Source organism: Harmonia axyridis, chromosome 1 (assembly GCF_914767665.1).
Source record: "Harmonia axyridis chromosome 1, icHarAxyr1.1, whole genome shotgun sequence".
Lineage (NCBI taxonomy): Eukaryota > Metazoa > Arthropoda > Insecta > Coleoptera > Coccinellidae > Harmonia > Harmonia axyridis.
The window spans coordinates 70,414,943-70,434,207 of record NC_059501.1 but is presented as its reverse complement, the minus strand read 5'-3'; the positions used below and the strand labels follow the sequence as shown (position 1 = coordinate 70,434,207).

At 36.6% G+C, this 19,265-nt stretch overlaps 1 protein-coding gene across 6 annotated transcripts; it reads right to left on the bottom strand.

The window, feature by feature from the left end:
- Positions 1-259: 259 nt before the first annotated feature.
- On the bottom strand, positions 260-16,349 carry LOC123686564. 6 transcript variants are annotated; one of them, XM_045626794.1, is made up of 9 exons: positions 16,076-16,349; positions 13,061-13,284; positions 12,772-12,786; positions 9,860-10,035; positions 8,293-8,424; positions 8,171-8,230; positions 5,405-5,594; positions 3,009-3,330; positions 260-2,184 (listed from the first exon to the last, which is right to left on the bottom strand). In XM_045626794.1, exons 2-9 carry the CDS (start codon positions 13,263-13,265, stop codon positions 1,986-1,988), a joined length of 1,299 nt encoding a protein of 432 aa, XP_045482750.1. In that variant the 5' UTR covers positions 13,266-13,284; positions 16,076-16,349; the 3' UTR covers positions 260-1,985. The 6 variants fall into 6 exon arrangements, with proteins under 6 accessions (XP_045482750.1, XP_045482749.1, XP_045482758.1 ...); XM_045626793.1 differs by having other exon boundaries at positions 13,061-13,288; positions 16,076-16,348; XM_045626802.1 differs by lacking the exon at positions 12,772-12,786 and having other exon boundaries at positions 13,061-13,288; positions 16,076-16,348.
- Between the last annotated feature and the right edge of the window lie 2,916 nt (positions 16,350-19,265).

The window sequence follows — 19,265 nt, the reverse complement described above, 5'->3', positions numbered from 1 at the left end:
TCAGTTCCACACTAGAATCAATTTTTATCTGTTTTATCATTATTGATAAAACAGAGATTGAATTCGATCTTCAATGTCTGGAAATCATTGGAAAACATTGAAATTGTTGGTGCCGTTGAAGGAAGCTGCAGCTCTAACTATTCTGAAAAAATTATTGAAAAATATCTTCCAAAACATACTGGGCCAATCGCTGTGAACACTTACCTTTGAACCTTGCTGTGAGGTTATTCTTACTTCAACTGAAAGTTATAAGGGAATATAAAGTCTCTTCTCTCAAAATTTATTCATAATTTTCAATTAAATAAGTTACAATACACTCAGTAGTTAATATTAAACACAACGTTTCGTGATGGATATTCGACATAGAATTTTTGATCCACAGGCAATCAAAAGGCATATCAGTTAAAAATATTGCTTTCAAACTCTCATTGTAAGTCAAAATAGACAAGTATACGAATTAAAATATATGGATTTATACAAAATAATAGTCAATTTCGTATATCAAAAATCAAAATGAAATAAATTCGGAATTCGTGAATTGTGGATATGAAAAATTGGTTCCATTGTGTGTGCTGATATGTTATTATATGTATTTTATAGATCAATTTTACTTCTTTTTCGAGTATTTTATTCCTCGTAGAAAGATGAGAGTTGAGAAATTTTGGCAACTACAAAGTCTATTCTATTAAAAAGAGGCACATTCTTTTTGGTCTTTTAAATCGGAAGGAGTATTAAAAAACTCGGATATAATTTCATAAATGGTCAAGTTGGAAATACATCAGAATCCGAAGAATGTTCAAGTTGAATCAGAAATTTGAAAGAATATTTATATTGTAGCATGCTGTCTATCAAAAAGAACTTCATATGCACTTATGAAATTGAAATAATACATAGATTGATTGCCTTAAATTAACCTTTGATGAGAATACACCTACCAAAGGAAACCTTTAATTTTTTCGTTGTTCTTATTCATATTCCGTTATTTCTACATATTTTTTCATTTAAAAATGTTTCCTTCAACCTCTGATTCTTCGGATACTGTTTGTACAAACATTTTTCTCGCTGTAAAATTTTCTCCTTCCATAAAAATATAACGACGATTCGTTTTGCTGACGATAATAATGAAAATTTGTGTATGTTACGCTTTAAAATTCGAAGCTTCAATTATTCCTCCGTTCAACTGATACATACAGAGTGATTCATTAACAATGGAAAAATGATGAGTTGGAAACATCTAGGTCTCATCTGAAAATTGATAATTTCGAATGAATAGGTTGATTTCTCCATAAAAGTTGGTCAGCACTTCGCATAATGCTTTTGAAGCGTCATAGTTTTCCATTCATTCAATATCTACTCATATGTTTTTAGAAACTTAAAATTATACCTACACTATCAAAATTACCTAAATGGAAATAAATTATTGCTAGATGAAAGAATTTTAGAGCTCCCATTATTTGATGAATCATTCGTATATACAGTCCAGATTATTGCATTTAAATTTCATAAAAAGCACCTATTTCTCTTTTCAGGCACATCGACTAAAGTACCAAAATATGAAAACCCTGAGATATAATTAAAATACATCATAATAGGTACTTCCTAAGGCAAACAATATCTAACATACAAGCATCTTTTTATAGATCTGTCTACCTAATTATTTGTCCTAACAAACTCTCATAACAAAAACAATTATTCAACTTGCAGAAAAATATGTGTTGAAATCTCTGCCAAGATAACATGGTGGTCCAATATTTTCAAGTGAACGATTAACAAGTTTTCACGCAAACAACATCGCTTTCTCAAGATTTTATCTAACGAATATAAAACCGTTTGCTCAGCTTAACATTTTCTCACTTAGGTGCTCCAATAAATTGAAACGATTTGCTTTCAAAAATAAAAGGCACTACTCCAGAACCATTCAAAAGAAATTCGAAATTTGTACATATATAACATAAAGATATAACAATGACAACAAGCCGAATCACTCAGAAAGTTTGTATCGGCTTGAAAATCCCCGTGTAACCTGTCAATCTAGCTCTCAAAGCAGGCAGTAATAAGGCCCATACTGTGATGTCGTTCAGCAAGTTTGAACATTCGCAAAGAAGAAGGTACATCTTGTCTCCTTTTGGACTGACTGACTTATGCAGCGATATCCTCTTGAGTCCTGCCGCTGGTGGAAGGTATCTGTTAATAACAAGATATTTAATTTCACTTTTGTTATTAATGTTATTAATGAGCTCCATAAAACCAGTCTACACATGAAGACTAAGCTAAATTTTTCATTACCCGGCAGATTCTGGGTATTTCCCTAAAGCCAAAATGCGGTCAACAGAAACTAATGGCTACCATAACATTTAGTCTCTGAAGATGACAACATAGTTGTCAAAAGGGAGTTGAACACAAAAAAATATTCCGTAGATAAGAGGGTAGATAAGAGTGTGGTTTTTATCAAAATTTCTATATTTGGGTGAAATCAGATATCCAGTACATTCTTTAAGACCTGTTACAATGATTTGGAGAAGGTAATACTTCACTCAATAAGTACCAGACCTAAAGAGTAAAACAAGTTTTTTTCTAAAAAAATCAACAAGAGTTACCTCTACTACAATACAATACATTTTCAGTATTTTCTGTAAATTTTTCGATAAAGACTTCAACAATTCGTTTTCATCTATTTTTTGAACAACAACAAATATAGCGTCAGTTAACTTTCAAAATTTTGATCTAGAGTTCCGAAAGTTTGACACGCATCTGACGCATCTTTTGAAGCTTGGTACCAATGAGTACCAAAGTGGTACCTATAGCATTAGCTGGGCCTCTGTGCGTCTGGCCCGGAATTTATTGAGTGTCATGTTATATTCGATATTAAATGCACATAAATTGTGAATCCTATATATCAAAATTTATTTAAATTGGTAAAGTAGGTATACCCTTCTTTTTGTCAGTCAGTACACGTATATACTAGTTCGTACGTACGTATGTTGGTGCACTCAATATGGAGAACCTACCTATAGATCATCCTAGCTCCAGTCCAGAACAACCAATTCCTTTCAAACTTTTCCCGGTCATCACCCTCGAACACTTTGTATACGGATACCATGTACCCTGTTGATGGTGTGTGCGTCTTTGAGAGGGACATGCCAATCTCATGAATAGGCGGTCTGCATATAGATGCTACTTCGGTGTACAAGTCCAAAGTGTGAGCTGCTGTATATTTGATGGTCCTTGGGTCGAATTTCGTCAAACTGGCAGTACGAATATTGTTGTAGAACATCACAGGATTTGTCTGGTTACTATTTATCACATAATAAGTCACGAAAGGGAATTCTGCTGAAATAGAAGATGTTTTGACTATGGAAATAGTTGCAATAAATACTCATAAGATGGCGACACAGACACACACACATCTCTATTTTAGTAGTTCAACTGGTCATCCCGTGGTGACCTCTACAAGTCACTATCGAATTAAGTTAAGATCCCACAAATTATTTTCGATTGATAAGGTTAGCAATCGTTTCCTCCCATTCGATAATAATTCGTGGGGTCCCAAGCCTGTGTTATTCTCCTTTTTTCACACTTCCTCGTAGATCTATGTTGTATGTATTGTACCAAATTTTAAATGTTAAAATTTAGTTATAACAAATTGAAGTGGTTTTATTTCAAAGATGCTCGCCGTCATTATGCTGGTAGATCCCTCACTGGGTATCCGTCAAGAAAAAACATTTTTTTTCGAACACCCAGGATCGTGAGCTGATTTTAGACGATCCACCCGGTATACTCTAGGAAGGCTACAAAGGAATGAGATTTGAATGTCAAAATAATCCGCAACACCCCGTATACTCGAACACCGCGAAGGTTTGGAAGTTTTCCTGGGGCTTCGAGATGATTTCGAGGGAGGTCTTATTCTTATCATTTTTGCTCTAGATGGTCCCGTTTAGGCTGTGATTTTGTATACCTACATACCTGGATTCTTATCGGAAGGACTATATCTATATATTCGCAAAAAAAAAGACGAACGGCTGCATCTTTATTAGATATAGACTCGCTTTGCTCGCCGAAGGGGCTCCACCCCTTGGATCCCGTCACTATGCCAGTAGATCCCTCACTGGGTATCCGTCAAGAAAAAAAAAATTGTTTTCAAACACCCAGGGCCGTGAGCGGATTTTAGACGATCCACTCAGTATACTCGTTTGATTCTAGAAGATATTCCTTTTTTTCCTAGGAACTACCGTTTGGCCACTGCCCAAATGAAACTATTTGATGCAAATTACTTTTCATTTGGACAAAAATGGTTGAAAGGAAGAGTATCAAAATTTCTATCTTTAAAGAAATCGTCAAACCTCAAATATCGAGATAATAACTAATCAAATATAAGATTGTGACCCTCAGTGGATTTTTCGTTATGGTACTTTCAAATTGCCAACAGAGGAATGAGACTTGAATGTCAAAATAATCTGCAACACCCCGTATACTCGAAAACCGCGAGGAAAATCGAAGGTTTGGAAGTTTTCCTTCCTCTTCGAGACGATTTCGAGAGGGGTCTTATTCTTATCATTTTTGCTCTAGATGGTCTCGTTTAGACTTTGATTTTGTATAGCTACATACCTGGATTCTTAGCGGAAGGGCTATATCTGTATAAAAATAATGAGATAAACCTCTGAATCTACATTCCCACATATAATATACGCCTTACACCTAAGTTCCATACCCATTGGAATATGAAATTGCGCATCCTGGGCCTGCATTAGTTTGATCCTTAGAATATAGGTAAATATTAATTATTAGATTATTAATGTTCTAAGATTTGGCCTAATTTCGCGAGAATCATTCAACAGTAGCGTCATCTGATTTGATAATTTCGCGAAATTACCGTTGTTCTGCTATGTAACTATATGCAGGTTTGGAAAATTCACTCGGAACCATGGGATTTAGCGTACAAATCTTCAAGTCGCTCTGGCTCCAATGGAACAGTGGAAGAATCGAAACATGAGTGCGATGCCATATCAAATAAAAATCTGGTCATCGCGAACGGCTGCTGGCAAGCGTAATGGGGGGATCTGTTAGTCTGATCTGAAGTCTCTCGACCTGCGTGCACGATGGAATCAGTCGCAATCTACGTGATTTTGCGTTAGATCATATCGGTTTGAAAATTAATTATGTTCTGTTTACAAGAAAAAATTCAAATAATAACATGGTATTTTGGTGGTCAATTAATTCATGTTTCGATTCTTCCACTGTTCCATTGGAGCAAGAGCGACTTGGAGATTTGTACGCTAAATCCCATGGTTCCGAGTGAATTTTTCAAACCTGTATATATTATTGTCTATACAATGGTATGATCCCATTACACGATGTATCTAGTGATGTATACGCTTGAAATATGCTCTATAATCTAAGTTCTTACAATTTCTTTCCATGTTTGCTAGGAGCATGCCTGTTAAAGCTGTTTTGGACTGTCCGATTTCATTGAACAACTCTCCTGCAGTTAGTCTTTGTTTAAATAACGGCTGTACCAAAGGAGATTCTAAAACCGGGTCCACTGGCTCTAGAGGACTCATCAGATGACACAGCACACACAATTTAGGATCAGGCACCTAAAATTCCATAACATAAAAATGTAAACATTCAGTGAAAGACACTACGGTGCAAAATTATCAATTAGTTTGAGATTTAGGTGTTGCCCACCAGTACGAAATTCAATTGAAAAATAATAATCTAACAAGGAATTATCAACAAGTGTATTCTTAGCAAAAACAGCTCGATCACTTTGATTTTAAATGCCGCCGTTGAGTTTGTTATTGGACAACATCCATCTAGAGGTCCTGTAAATATGACCATTCGAAATTTGGATTTTTTGTTAGTTCGATGAATACAGATAACACAGATAGCTTTCGAATGAAACTAACTATAAACTTGAAATTTACAAGGTAGATTTGGATCTTGAATGTCGCTGTCGTTTGCATTCGATATGTTGGTTTTCTGTTAATTTAAAACAGCAGACTATCCAGAAGATTTGCGTTCAGATATAAAGGTTTTTTTTACAGCTATAGAACTTTTAATTGCAATAAAACAACGATGGATTATTCGATTGACATGAATTTTATTTATCCGCAAGATAATCTTGTGGCATTATATTTTGAATATGATTTTTGGCATATGACCGCCACGGCTGGCTCGGATGTAGTCCAATCTGGACGTCCAATTTTCGATGACTTTTTCCAACATTTGTGGCCGTATATCGGCAATAACACGGCGAATGTTGTCTTCCAAATAATCAAGGGTTTGTGGCTTATCCGCATAGGCCAATGACTTTACATAGCCCCACAGAAAGTAGTCTAGCGGTGTTAAATCACAACATCTTGGAGGCCAATTCACAGGTCCAAAACGTGAAATTAGGCGGTCACCAAACGTGTCTTTCAATAAATCGATTGTGGCACGAGCTGTGTGACATATTGCGCCGTCTCGTTGGAACCACAGCTCCTGGACATCATGGTTGTTCAATTCAGGAATGAAAAAGTTAGTAATCATGGCTCTATACCGATCACCATTGACTGTAACGTTCTAGCCATCATCGTTTTTGAAGAAGTACGGACCAATGATTCCACCAGCCCATAAAGCGCACCAAACAGTCAGTTTTTCTGGATGTAACGGTGTTTCGACATACACTTGAGGATTAGCTTCACTGCAAATGCAGCAGTTTTGTTCTTCATCGCTAAAATGGACGTAGTGCGCGATACGTATTCCGCACAGAACCATTATTTTCGAAATGAAATTGCACTATTTGCAAGCGTTGTTCAGGCGTGAGACTATTCAAGATTAATTGCCAAACCAAACTGAGAATAAATCACTCGACAACTGTTAAATCAGTCGCCATCTTGAACAGGAATGCCAACCTAAAGTTATATACCTCAAAAAACACACCCATTAGAATGACAATTTCAATCCTCTTACAAAATTTCATGTTGATCGCATTATCATAGCAGAATATGGGAACAATTCCCCTATATCCTCAAGCAAAATATCAAGCTAATCACCTCATCAGAACTAGAGCAAATTCGAGCAGAATATTGGAAATAAATTAGGAAAAACACTGCTCAAAAAGCTCCTAACTTTACGACAGCGGCTTCCTCATTATGATATTCCATTCACCCATATTAAACCTACCTTGTATGGGTAGAAGTGGAAACGGAAAAATATTGATTGAGTTTAATGCATTTCGAAGTGATGGTGTAATTTTATCCAGGAGATTATTTTCCAGGGCAACATTAGTATACAACCACGGAAATAATATTAAGAAAAATCATTTTTCATAGTTTTCAATAAGAATAATTTTCGATACCAAGTGACAGTATACATATATGAAAATTCTAGAATTGGGAGTTTATCCTTGTTATATTAGAATTGAGTGAAGAAATCTAACCGTTCTCCATATTTATTTTCAGAATGATTTTTCTTCACGAGAATTATTGTACGATATATGCAGAATCTCTATATGTTTAAATAAGAGATTCGAAACTAACCTGAAAATTTCAAGTCTCTAAGGGTGAGTATTATAAAGTATTTTTTGTGTCGGTTATACAACCATCGGTTATGATCGAATTTATTTCGATTGGCTACACTGCTCGTTCAATCTGACAGAAAATTATATATGTCTTAATGTCTATAACCTCATATTTATTCGTTATAAACTCTCGGTTGAACTCAAACGACGGTCAACCATACTTTTTAATACCGGCGGTTTTCCGTTCGAGTTATCGTGTTTACGGACATACAGAATCAAATTTGAGGACGGATTCGTCATCAGTTTTTCGAACCGTATCGGTTGAGACCATCTCAGGCTCAAAATTAAAAATTTTTATATAATATAATTTAATATTATATCATATAATATAACATAATATAATATTTATTTGCACACGACGAAATTACAGACATTGTGATTAAATAATAAAGTGATCTGATCAGGAACGAATGCTCAAAAGAGACGATATCATATGGAAACACTGGAACTATTTTTTTTCACAAAATGACGTGTTATGAGTAATATCAGGTAAAAATCGACACGCATGTAATCAACTACTTTAAACTCGATGCTAATTTGAATTTTTATTTAATGAACGTCCAACACTCTTACTTGATTAAGCATGGTGTGAACATGTTTTTTACTTACCTCCATCACGTGTAGATTGGCATTTTTCTTATCAGGGCTATTACCATTTGGGAGTGGTTTCTGGAAATTAAGAGAAATCGATGTGGTGAGAAATTTTCTAAAGATAACATCTTCAGACATACAGGCATAGGTACTCCCTCTGGAAGAAATCTATCCAGGCTATGAACGGGTATTATAAAGCAATCTCTATCTAAATTCGTGAGTGTTCTGTTGTTCTCGTTGATATTGTCTTTTCCATAGTTGTTAAAGCTCACCTAAAAACATGGGAATTGAGCCTCTGAAAGTCGAATCTTTATGTGTTTCTATGTCAGAAAGTACCGGAAATTGAAATGAAACAAAAGTAACTATTATTCGTCCAAATCTGTTGTATCGCAATAAAAAAAAACAGTTAGAAAGTGATTCTATCAGCTCTACATTTTGAAAAACATGTTTTCAATGTTAGTTCTGACACTAGTCAAAAATTGAAAAAAAAATTTTTTGGAATTTCCTATGACCCTCCGCTCCCATACCTGCTGCACTAATTTTAAAGTCAGGAACATCGTTCTTTGGTCGTACTTGCTTCAGTGAAATAAGGACATCCACAGACGTAGCTGTGTAAATCATCTCGATATTTCTTGTTATGCAACTCGGGAATTCGCTTAAAAAGAAACCAGAAAACTATTTCTCACTTAAAAGGAGCTTATCTTTCTTATTTTGGCAATGATATGGAAGATCAGAAGGAATCTTGAGCCCCACATTTCTTATGTAAAACATGTGTTGACCATTTACGACAGTGGACAATTGGAAGAAGGAAGTGTTTTAATTTTGATGTACCAATGGTTTTGAGAGAACCATGAAATCATCATGAGGGCTGCCTCTTGTGAAAATTAAAAACATCAATAGGAACAATAGACACAAATGGACATACCCTGATTTAGATTCTGTAAGAAGGCCAGTAATGCATTCAGATAAAACACCTGTTCCATCTAGCAGTCTTCCTGATTCCTAATCTCCAAGAAGATGATACAGAAACAGAGTCTGATGAATTAGAAGAAGTTGATCAGTAAGAATTTCAAATCAAAAGATATGAAGGTTCCCATAAGAAACCTGCACCTCTCTTAAAGAGCCTGCTGATTGCATCCAGATTGAAATAAACGAATCTTCTTTATCCAGATACTAATATCACATTTTATCTTCAAACTTGAAAGATATAAGAATCTGCTACCTATTCTCACTGAGGAAAATAACCTGGTATTCTGTAACAATATATGAGGACTCTTAGGAAAAATAGGTTTTGAAGAACATCAAATAAGAAGTATATCAATGTGCTATGTGTTGATTTAAAAATTTGCTTGTACAACAAAATGGATATACAAATGTCCTTGTTATGTATAGCTTTGAAACAGCAGACCTAAATATTAGCACTGGACAGAAATTATCCTTAAAAATGATTTGGTGTTGAGAAATCCTATTTGAAATGCAAAATTATATGTTCTATATTTCATCCATTTTAAAAATGACAGAAAATAATAGATCACACTCCCATTGGACCTGAGTAGGTATAGAGAACAGATGGACCAACTTAGAAACGAAAAGAATTCAGACAATTCTTTGAAGGTGGTACTTGTAGAGATCAATTTCCAGTACTTTCCTGTATATAGAGTTGCAACATCTGCTTCTCTGGTGTTGGCATTTGTTGAAACAACTTACTTGTCTTGTAGGAGTAGTTTTGGTAGGTGAAGGAGTTTGAGGCCACTTCAGCATAGATACTGATGGACTACGAACCACCAGAGGTTGTGGAAAATCACTTTCCGTCATGGGTGGCGAGATAGTTGATTGCATAAGAGGTTCTCCTCCTGCTCCTGTCATTGGTCCGCAGCGTGGTTCTGTGAAATTGAAGGATTCCGTATAATGTAATATAATGGCAGTTATATGTTGAGCACTAGCAGGGTAGGTACCGTTTGCCATAGTTCGAAGTAATAATTCCCTAACATACCAGAGGCTACTGTATTACTAGAATATTCTCTTGAAATTTGGGAGCAGGATTAAAATCCTGTCTTTATTTCTCCAGCGCTGATAATTTCTAAAGATTATTTCATCGGTGTAGTTTAACATTTGCAAAAGAGACAGTTATTGAAAAAACAACTACAGTGAGATCTAGATCTAGTGCACAGAGGTTTGTTTTGGTGGAACGAAAGCTAAACCCGTTTCTATAGCCAGTTTTTATAAAATCAGAGGATTTAATTAATCTGTCTGTAGTTGCAGGGACCAAAGGCCAACTAGGTCGACAGCCAAAACAATGAAAACATCACCGTTATCCCTGTTGTCATCCTAATGGACTCATTTATCACCGAAAAACCCTCGTTGAAAAAATTTGCTCACTTAAACTCATCTAAATTTAGCACGAATGTTTGTATTTGTACCTACGTCACGTTCTGGGATCAAATATAAATTTGGCACAGTGGAAATTCACCAACAAACCTCAAACATATGCTCTAAAAATCACAAAGCATCTTCAAATCTATTGTTGACTCACTATCTCATCGAACACGTGACTGTTTTCCTTGAAAAATGATTTCCCGATTCAATTTTCGCTGGTTTCCTACGAAAACCCGCAAGTTAACTGGTGCTGTAAGATAGTGTGACTAATGAACAAGGAGAGCATCGTCTACCTAATAGAAAATAGAGAGGTTGATCCGATATTTCCGGTACAATCTGCCAACTGATGATGGCTACAAGTTATGCATGTGTCGATCTTTGTGCCGCATTCAAATCACGCAGAAAGGCATCTGAAAGTTTGATTTATAGCACACTGTGCAAAAAAAACATTTCCGCACGCACAACGAGAAATTGGACTTTTCGTATGCAAAGTATACTAACTGACAAAAAAAACTGCAACACTCAGAAGGAGCTGTTTAAATTTCAATTTTTTTTTGTGAAACATAGATAGTACAGCAAGGAGGAAATAATTGAAATTCGGAGAAAAAAACGAAGGGTTCACAATTTTTTTTAATAAATTTGTTAATAATGTGTTTGTCCACCGCGTTTATCTATACACTCCCCAACACGTATCGACATTGATGTAATAACATAGTCTATTTTTTCTTGCAGGATACTATCCCAAGCTACCTGTTCTTCATGTCTCAGAGCTGCCAAAATCCGAGCGGGCTGGGATAAATTTCCAAGCCTTCTACCCATGATGTCTCAAACATTCTCTACGGGCGAAAGATCGGGGGATCTAGGCAGTCATGGCAAAAGATTCACATGGGTAGCTTTGAACTAACTCTGTCAACATGAAGTCGGTCATTATCTTGATGAAATATTGGATTCTCGAGCCGGTTTAGGTAAGAGAAAACACTATTTCTTGAAACTAACGCAGCGCTGTCATGTTACCTCGTATAAAGACTAAAGATGATCTACTTGCATGTGCAATGTTTATTAGCACCCCATACCATAACGCCTACTGTCCAGTGTATATCAAACTCCCGACGTCGTCTGTGCAACCAAGGAGAATCGAGATTCATCAGAAAAGACGACCTGATGCCATTCCACATTCCAATGTTGACGTTCTCTGCACCACTGTAATCGTTGCCGGCGATGCTCAACCGTCAGAGGTAACACAAATTGGGATCGATAATGCTGCAGTCCAAAAAACCGTATTCGGAGGTAAACCTTTCGGAATGTTACAGGATGGCCTTGTACTCCTAACCATTCATCAGCCAAAGATTGAGTTGTCGCAAATCGGTCTGTAACGGCCATAAGTTTTAGACGTCGATCTTGAACTTCATTTGTACCTCTTCGACGTCCGGTGCCTACTCTTCTTCGATTTTGAGCATTATCAAACCACTCTTCACAACATCTCATAACAGTAGTTGGATTTCTGTTCGTACGGTTAGCGATTTCTTGAAATGACAACCCGTAAACCAATAATTCGACCTTTTTTCAAATTCACTTAGCTGGCGATAAATTCCAAGTACACGTGCTCTAGGCATTTTAACAACAACTAAACATCGACTTTGGATCTCCTCGAACAGATGGTTTGTTGTAAAATTTTAAAACATACAAAAAACGACTACAATATTTAAGTTACAAAAATTGTTTACATGAAAAAACCTTCAGGATTTTTTTCTCCAAATTCAATCATATACTCCTTGATATACTATGTATGTTTTACCAAAAAAATTTAAAATTTAAACAGCGCCTTCTGGTTGTTGCAGTTTCTCTGTCAGTTAGCATTTGGATTTCGAGCAAAAATGTAACTCCTTTCGGAGTAGCATTATTCGATCAATAGAAATAGGCATTTAAATTATTTTTTAGCAATTTTAACTTATATCTAGCAACTAAGCTTTGCGTTCTCTCAATGTTATACCAACTGCAATTCCTATTGGTCCCATTTATAACCGTGCTGTTAGAAATATGTATCGAAGTTTGCAAAAACTAAAGAATCTGTTTCAATAGAAACAGAATGTTCGAAACAATTTTTTCTCAGTGCAAATTAGTGTGATTAAGGGAGCTCTACAGGATGTTAACGCTTTCGAGCAACAGCTTATTTTGCCTGTGAAATACCTGTTTGTTGAATTCAATTGAATATGTGTATGTTGTCCAATCTTTGATATAATTACCTGTAGAAGACGGTTCTGAAAAAAAAATTTCCTTTATTAATGTAATGTGTGATGGAATGAACTTGGTTTTTGGTCCAATCGGTTGAAGAGTTAAATCTTGTTGATTATTGGTTCGTCTTTGACTCTTGTTATTTTTTGTTATTGTTCACTTTTTCTGGTCTCTTCTTTCTTTATTGTCGTTTTTTATTTCAAATAACTTCATTCAATAATTTTCCTTTGAGTTTTTTCCTTCATTAGTACTCAACGATTAAAATAAAAATTAATTAAAATCAAATTATTTTAAACTCACCATCATCTTCGTCTGCATTATAAGTAGATCTTGGAGGACTGAAGAAAAGATGAGTTCTGTAATGATGTTCATCCATAGGTGAATATCCTTGCTCTCTACTAGCTCTTTTGCTACTGGTGTGTCGCCCAACACCAGTCTTACCGACTTTGGAAGTGATACCTCCACTCTTCTGCTCTCTAAAGTTTTTTCTGAACATCAAATTCATTTTGGCGATGTTGTTTTATCTATCTGAAAAAGACTATCGCTGAATACCTTCATTGAAGAAGAAACATCAGAGAAGGTAAATCATGAATTGATCAAAAGCAAGAAGGACCATGTTTCATCAGTTCCAATAAAATTGAGGTAAATTTTTTTACGCTTCTTAAATTTTTTTTTCGTTTTCTGTAGAAATCTAAAAATCTACCATCCATTGCCTTATGAGATTTATTGGCATGCAATCTGGCTGTGTTATTTAGACATAAAACCTAAATACCTGAATTTTTGGATAATTCACTTCATCGAATAAATTCTCCTATACTCACAAATTATGTGAAATCTATCAAAATTACTTCAAGAACCTCAGAGGAATCATCAGTAGAGCAACTCAGTGCTATATATAATCAATCTGAAGGTGTTAAATCCCAAGATATGGGTGGTCAATTGTGATAACTTCTTCGATGCGTTGTTGAAGCGTGCATGCATCGTTGCATTTTTAGAAATGGCGTAGTTTTTTCTGCTCAGATATCAGAAAATAACAGCTGCACAGATAGCGGCTTATTTAAAATAAAACCCCTTACAAGAAAACTCTATAGCTTAGAAAAATAAATTTCACACTATGATTCTTTGTTTCTTTCATTTGAGAACTATTTTTGGGTTAAGAAATAATAGATATATCTTTTAATTGTAAGCAATACTTGATCTTCTCAATTCTGTGATTATATGCAGTAATGTTTTCGAGTAATGACTTTTTAATTTGATTCCCTAGTAATTTTCGAGATTATTGCAATATTCTAAGTGATTTTTTTCTATAGGCTTTTCCATTCAGAGGTTTTATTTTGAATAGTCCGTTAAATGGGCAGCAATCACTTTTGAAGCTGTCATCTTTCGACATTTGTCGAGTAAACTACGCTATTATTGAAAACAGAAGGATGCACACTTCAACAACGTATTGAAATTGTTTAAATTCGTTAAAAAAATAGTGACAATAGTCACAATTGGCAAAACTAAAGCACATAGTTGGGTAGTCATAAAGCATCTTCTCGGCCAGGAATAGTGAATCTGGTGGAAAATCATGAGCTGTTGGGACAAGTTAGAGATATAAAGACTAGAAACCGTGTGCGTCGCTTGAGAACCTATGAAGATATAGCTGCTGTAGCCCGTAGTGTTGACGAAAACCTAAGTTTGTCGATTCCTCGTCGATCTTGGGAATAAGGAATTCCACACACGACATCACACCGACTTAACGTTTAGTTTCAACAAGACGGTGCTGAGTGGCCAAGCAACGAAACAATCTAGAATTTACAAGAAAATTTTGTCGCACGTGTTATTTCTCGAAGAGGTGATAACAATTGCCCACCGCGATCTTGTGATTTAACACCTTTAGACTTTTTTCATTTGGGACACGTGAAAGATAAGGTCAATGCCAATGCTCCTCAATTGATTAAAGGCCTTAAAGATGGAATTCGTGATGTTATCGAGGATATACAGCCACAAATGTGCGAATTGATAATAAAAAATTTCATGAAAAGGATGTGGAGCAGCAACCGAAGCTGTGGCGGCCATTTGGCTGATATTCCATCGTCAATGACCTTCCTCTTGACAATGAAATGATCATACAGGAGGACGACTTGGATTATATGGCCAGAAAACTCTAGGAGGAATATGAAATTTGGGGACTAGTAATGAGTACGCAAAAGACTAAATATCTACCAATGGACACGCAACGATTATCATGCTGGAAAATAATGAGAACTAGGAGTGGTATCTGAGTACTCTTAGGTGTAATGTTCGACTCAAGTGGACTCAAGGTGTAATGTTTGACTCGAGTGGAAGCGATAACAGATAAATCAGGCACAGAATAAATCAAGCAAAAAAAGTCATAGGGTGCTTGAATAGCATACTTTGGAAAACTTTCATTGTTAAAAAACGAAAACTGAATATATACAACACAATGATAAAAAGTACTACGGTATGGCATTGAAACTTGAAGGATAACAAAGGAAAATAAGAGAAGAGTGGAAACAGTTGAAATGGACGTTCCCAGAAGATTATTGGGAGTATCACGCCTACAAAAGATCAGAAATTAGGAGTAACGTAAACAAATGGGAGTGGAAGGAACGCTTTATGAAGATATAGAAGCGAACCAACTGAACTGGTATGGGCACTTATGAAGAATTGGTGACCAGAGGCTTCCAAAGAAGGTGTTGAAGTGAATCCCAACAAAACGCAAAAAAATAGAAACCAAAGAAAACTTGGAATGAGGGCGTTATGAATGCCATGACTTCCAGGGATTTAATATAAGGCCAATGAGATGTCATAAAGAGGTGGCGAAAAGGCATCAGACAACGTTGAACGGTGTTTTGATCCCAATTATTATTATATTATTATACATGATATATATTATTGTACATGATTTCTCTTGAAATATACTCGTTTTTTTTAATATCAAATCAAAATGAAACCTCTTCTTGAAAGACTATTTAGATATCAAATTCCATCTAAATAGTGGACAGATTTTCATACACAGCCCAAAACGTAAACTTCAGACAGATTTGGAAATGTGCTTATTGGAAACAATAAACCAAAGGACTCATGTTGAAAACACCTTAGAAAAATTTTAACATGACAAAGTCCTCATACAAGGAAAAACCAGACGCACGAGAAAGCATTGCATGCTATTGTTGGCAGTAAGTCATTGCAAAACAAACAGTCAATAAAAAATTCGCGTTAACGTTAAGAGGTTAGAAAAACAAACGTGTCAAATATCACCGTCATGCGCGCAAAGTCCATCACATTAACACAGAGTACCTAACTAACCTTGTCATTAACGAATTTGTAAAGAATCGATAAAAGCACCAAACTGATTGAATCACAACACTAGACAAAATCAATTATCACTTTTTCCCATCAGGTATCATCTTCACAATACTACCGATCACAGAAACCTCCTAATTTCATTCCTGAACCGTTTATAATTGCGCGTTTTAAAAATAGCGCAGTCGAATTAACAGTCCTAGACGCCTGTCCCGTCTGTCGACGTTTGCGGGCCTTACGAGGGACGTCGAGACGCTTCACATGCGGAATCATCGGTTTCGGACAGCTAGAAAAGATTGAAGTTGCGCGCGTCGGGGCGCTCCTAGCAGTAGGTCAAAGTTACCGAGGTTAGTGCCATGGGAATCGATGAGGAGGAAACGATAATTGATTTAGCACTTTCAAAAGAGACGCGCGTATTTTTCACTTCTCGGGGAGAGAGGGCTATCAGTTTATTTATTATCTGAGGGAATGGAAATACTTGACTTATGCCTCGTTTCATGTACGGTACGTGGATAAAGTAAGGAACAAAGTTTATAGCTCCGTATTCGAATGTTTTCAAGCAAAACATTTTTTTTTGAGCAAATAACACGTCTACTGTGGGAGTTAAAAATGGAATTTGATTTTAAATGACCCCTCAAAAAAAAGTCTATTGGGGTCAAGTCTTGGGAACGGGGAGGTCACTCACTATGATCTCGACATCCTAATCATACCCACCTTCCAGGAAATGTGGCGTCATGATATTGGCAAACGTATATTCCACAATGAGTAGGTGCCCCATCTTGTTGATATCAAATATACTGATAGGGTATATACTCGACCATTTAAATTACACATCATCCAAGTTTATCTGCCCACCACTGACGCCTGCGACCAAGATATAGAAAACTTCTATGCACTTTTAGAAGATACTATGACGTCCTTAAAACCCAAGGGGATTACGGTCTTAATGGGCGACTTTAACGCCAAAGTAGGGTGCACAGGAGCTGATGACCATCTGAGAGATACAGTGGGGCGTTATGGGATTGGCAAACGTAACGAACGAGGTAGCAGACTAATCCAGTTTGCCATTGACAATAATTTAACTATAATGAACACCATATTTAAACATCACATACGCCGCCTCTATACCTGGACATCTCCTAATGGACAACACAAAAATCAAATTGACTACTTTCTTATTGACAAAAGGTGGAGAACGTCTTTCCGTAACACTAAGACCAAACCCGGTGCAGAATGTGGATCCGATCATCGTTTAAAGTGGGCTTCTCTTAAGGTCAAATTCAACAAACCAAAGGTTAAACCGAAATCCAGAAAAATAACCATTCCTGACCCAATACGCTTTCAAGATGCTCTTCGAGAGAGTGGTCCGCCCGAAATAACAGGAAGCTGTGATACAGTTTGGGATAGAACCGAAAAATGGATTGTTGAAGCAGCAAGTAAAGTTCAAAAAACTGATAAAACAACGAAACGCCAACATTGGATGTCAGACAAAACATTGGAATTAATCGATAAAAGACTGACCATACGACAAACAGTTACAGATGCAGAGCAGCAGAAACTTATGCTTAGAGAAATAAACAATGAAATAAAACAAGCTTGCCGAAGAGATAAAAACGAGCACATAAACAAAATATGCGGAGATCTAGAAATGCATGCGACTGCGAATCACTCTAAAGAACTATACAACAAAGTGAAATATTTATCTCGAGAATTCAAAGCTAAGACTCAGATCATCAAGGACAAGCAAGGAAATATTATCACAGATGTGGAAGGTATAGCCAAAGTATGGAGGGATTACTGCGTCCAATTGTTCCAGGATACTCCGGATACCGTACCGGAAGACCATTTGAAAGACCTTGAACCTGAGATTCTAAGGGAAGAGGTAGAACGCGCAGTGAGAAGGCTACGAAATCAAAAGTCACCAGGATCCGATAGAATAACTGCTGAGGTTTTAAAAAGCATGGGAGAACTGGGCATTGACATTCTTCACGTTCTGTGTCGGAAAATTTGGGAATCGGGATACTGGCCGAAGAAATGGTGTCAATCCACATTCATACCATTGTACAAAAAGGGTTCACCACTAGAATGTGAAAACTACCGAACCATCGCACTCATCTCACACGCAAGCAAAGTCATGCTCACAATATTGAACGAAAGACTGAAAGCTTTCCTTTTACCGCAAATACCCAATGAACAGACGGGATTTGTTCCAGGGAAAGGGACTCGAGAGCAGATTTTGAATGTACGACAACTGATTGAGAAAGCAAGAGAATTCAACGTAAAAATGATATTATGTTTTGTGGATTTCAAAAAAGCTTTCGATAGGGTGAGGTGGCCGAAACTGTGGAGGATTCTGTTGGAAATGGGAACACCAAGACATCTGGTGCGCCTCATTCGGCAATTATACTCTTCAGGCACAGCGACGGTAAGAGTCAATGATATCCACTCAGACGAGTTTTCAACAGCTTCTGGAGTGAGACAGGGTTGCATTCTGTCTCCTCTTCTCTTTAACATTTACAGCGAGTACATCATGAGGGAGATCCTCGAGAACTGGAATGGAGGCATTGCAATTGGTGGTAAGAAGATTAGCAATCTACGATACGCTGACGACACATTGATAATAGTCCAAGACGAGGGTGAACTGCGGATTTTAATGCAAAGATTAGAGAACAAAAGCTCAGTATATGGTCTCGAAATCAACAAATCTAAGACCAAGGTGATGATAGTAGATCGCCTTAATAATAACAGTCCAGACATCACAAGGATTGCTGACCTCGAGGTTGTCAACCGCTTCGAGTATCTGGGATCTATTGTGACGAACACCGGCGAATGTGAGCCCGAAATTCGAAAGCGCATAGCGATGGCGAGAAACTCTACAGCGAAATTGGCCCGTATCTGGAGGGATACCGCAATAACTGCAAGAACCAAGGTTAGGCTGGTCCAATCACTCATTTTTCCTATCGCAACATATGCAGCAGAGACTTGGACATTAAAGATGGCAGATCGACGAAGAATTGATGCATTAGAAATGTGGTGTTATAGACGCCTCCTTAGAATACCATGGACTGCTCGTCGCACCAATGAGTCGATTCTGAGACAACTGGGCATAAAAACAAGATTGTCGACTAAGGTTAGTCAGCAGTACCTTAGATATTTTGGACACATTGCCAGGAGATCGGATGGAATGGAAAAG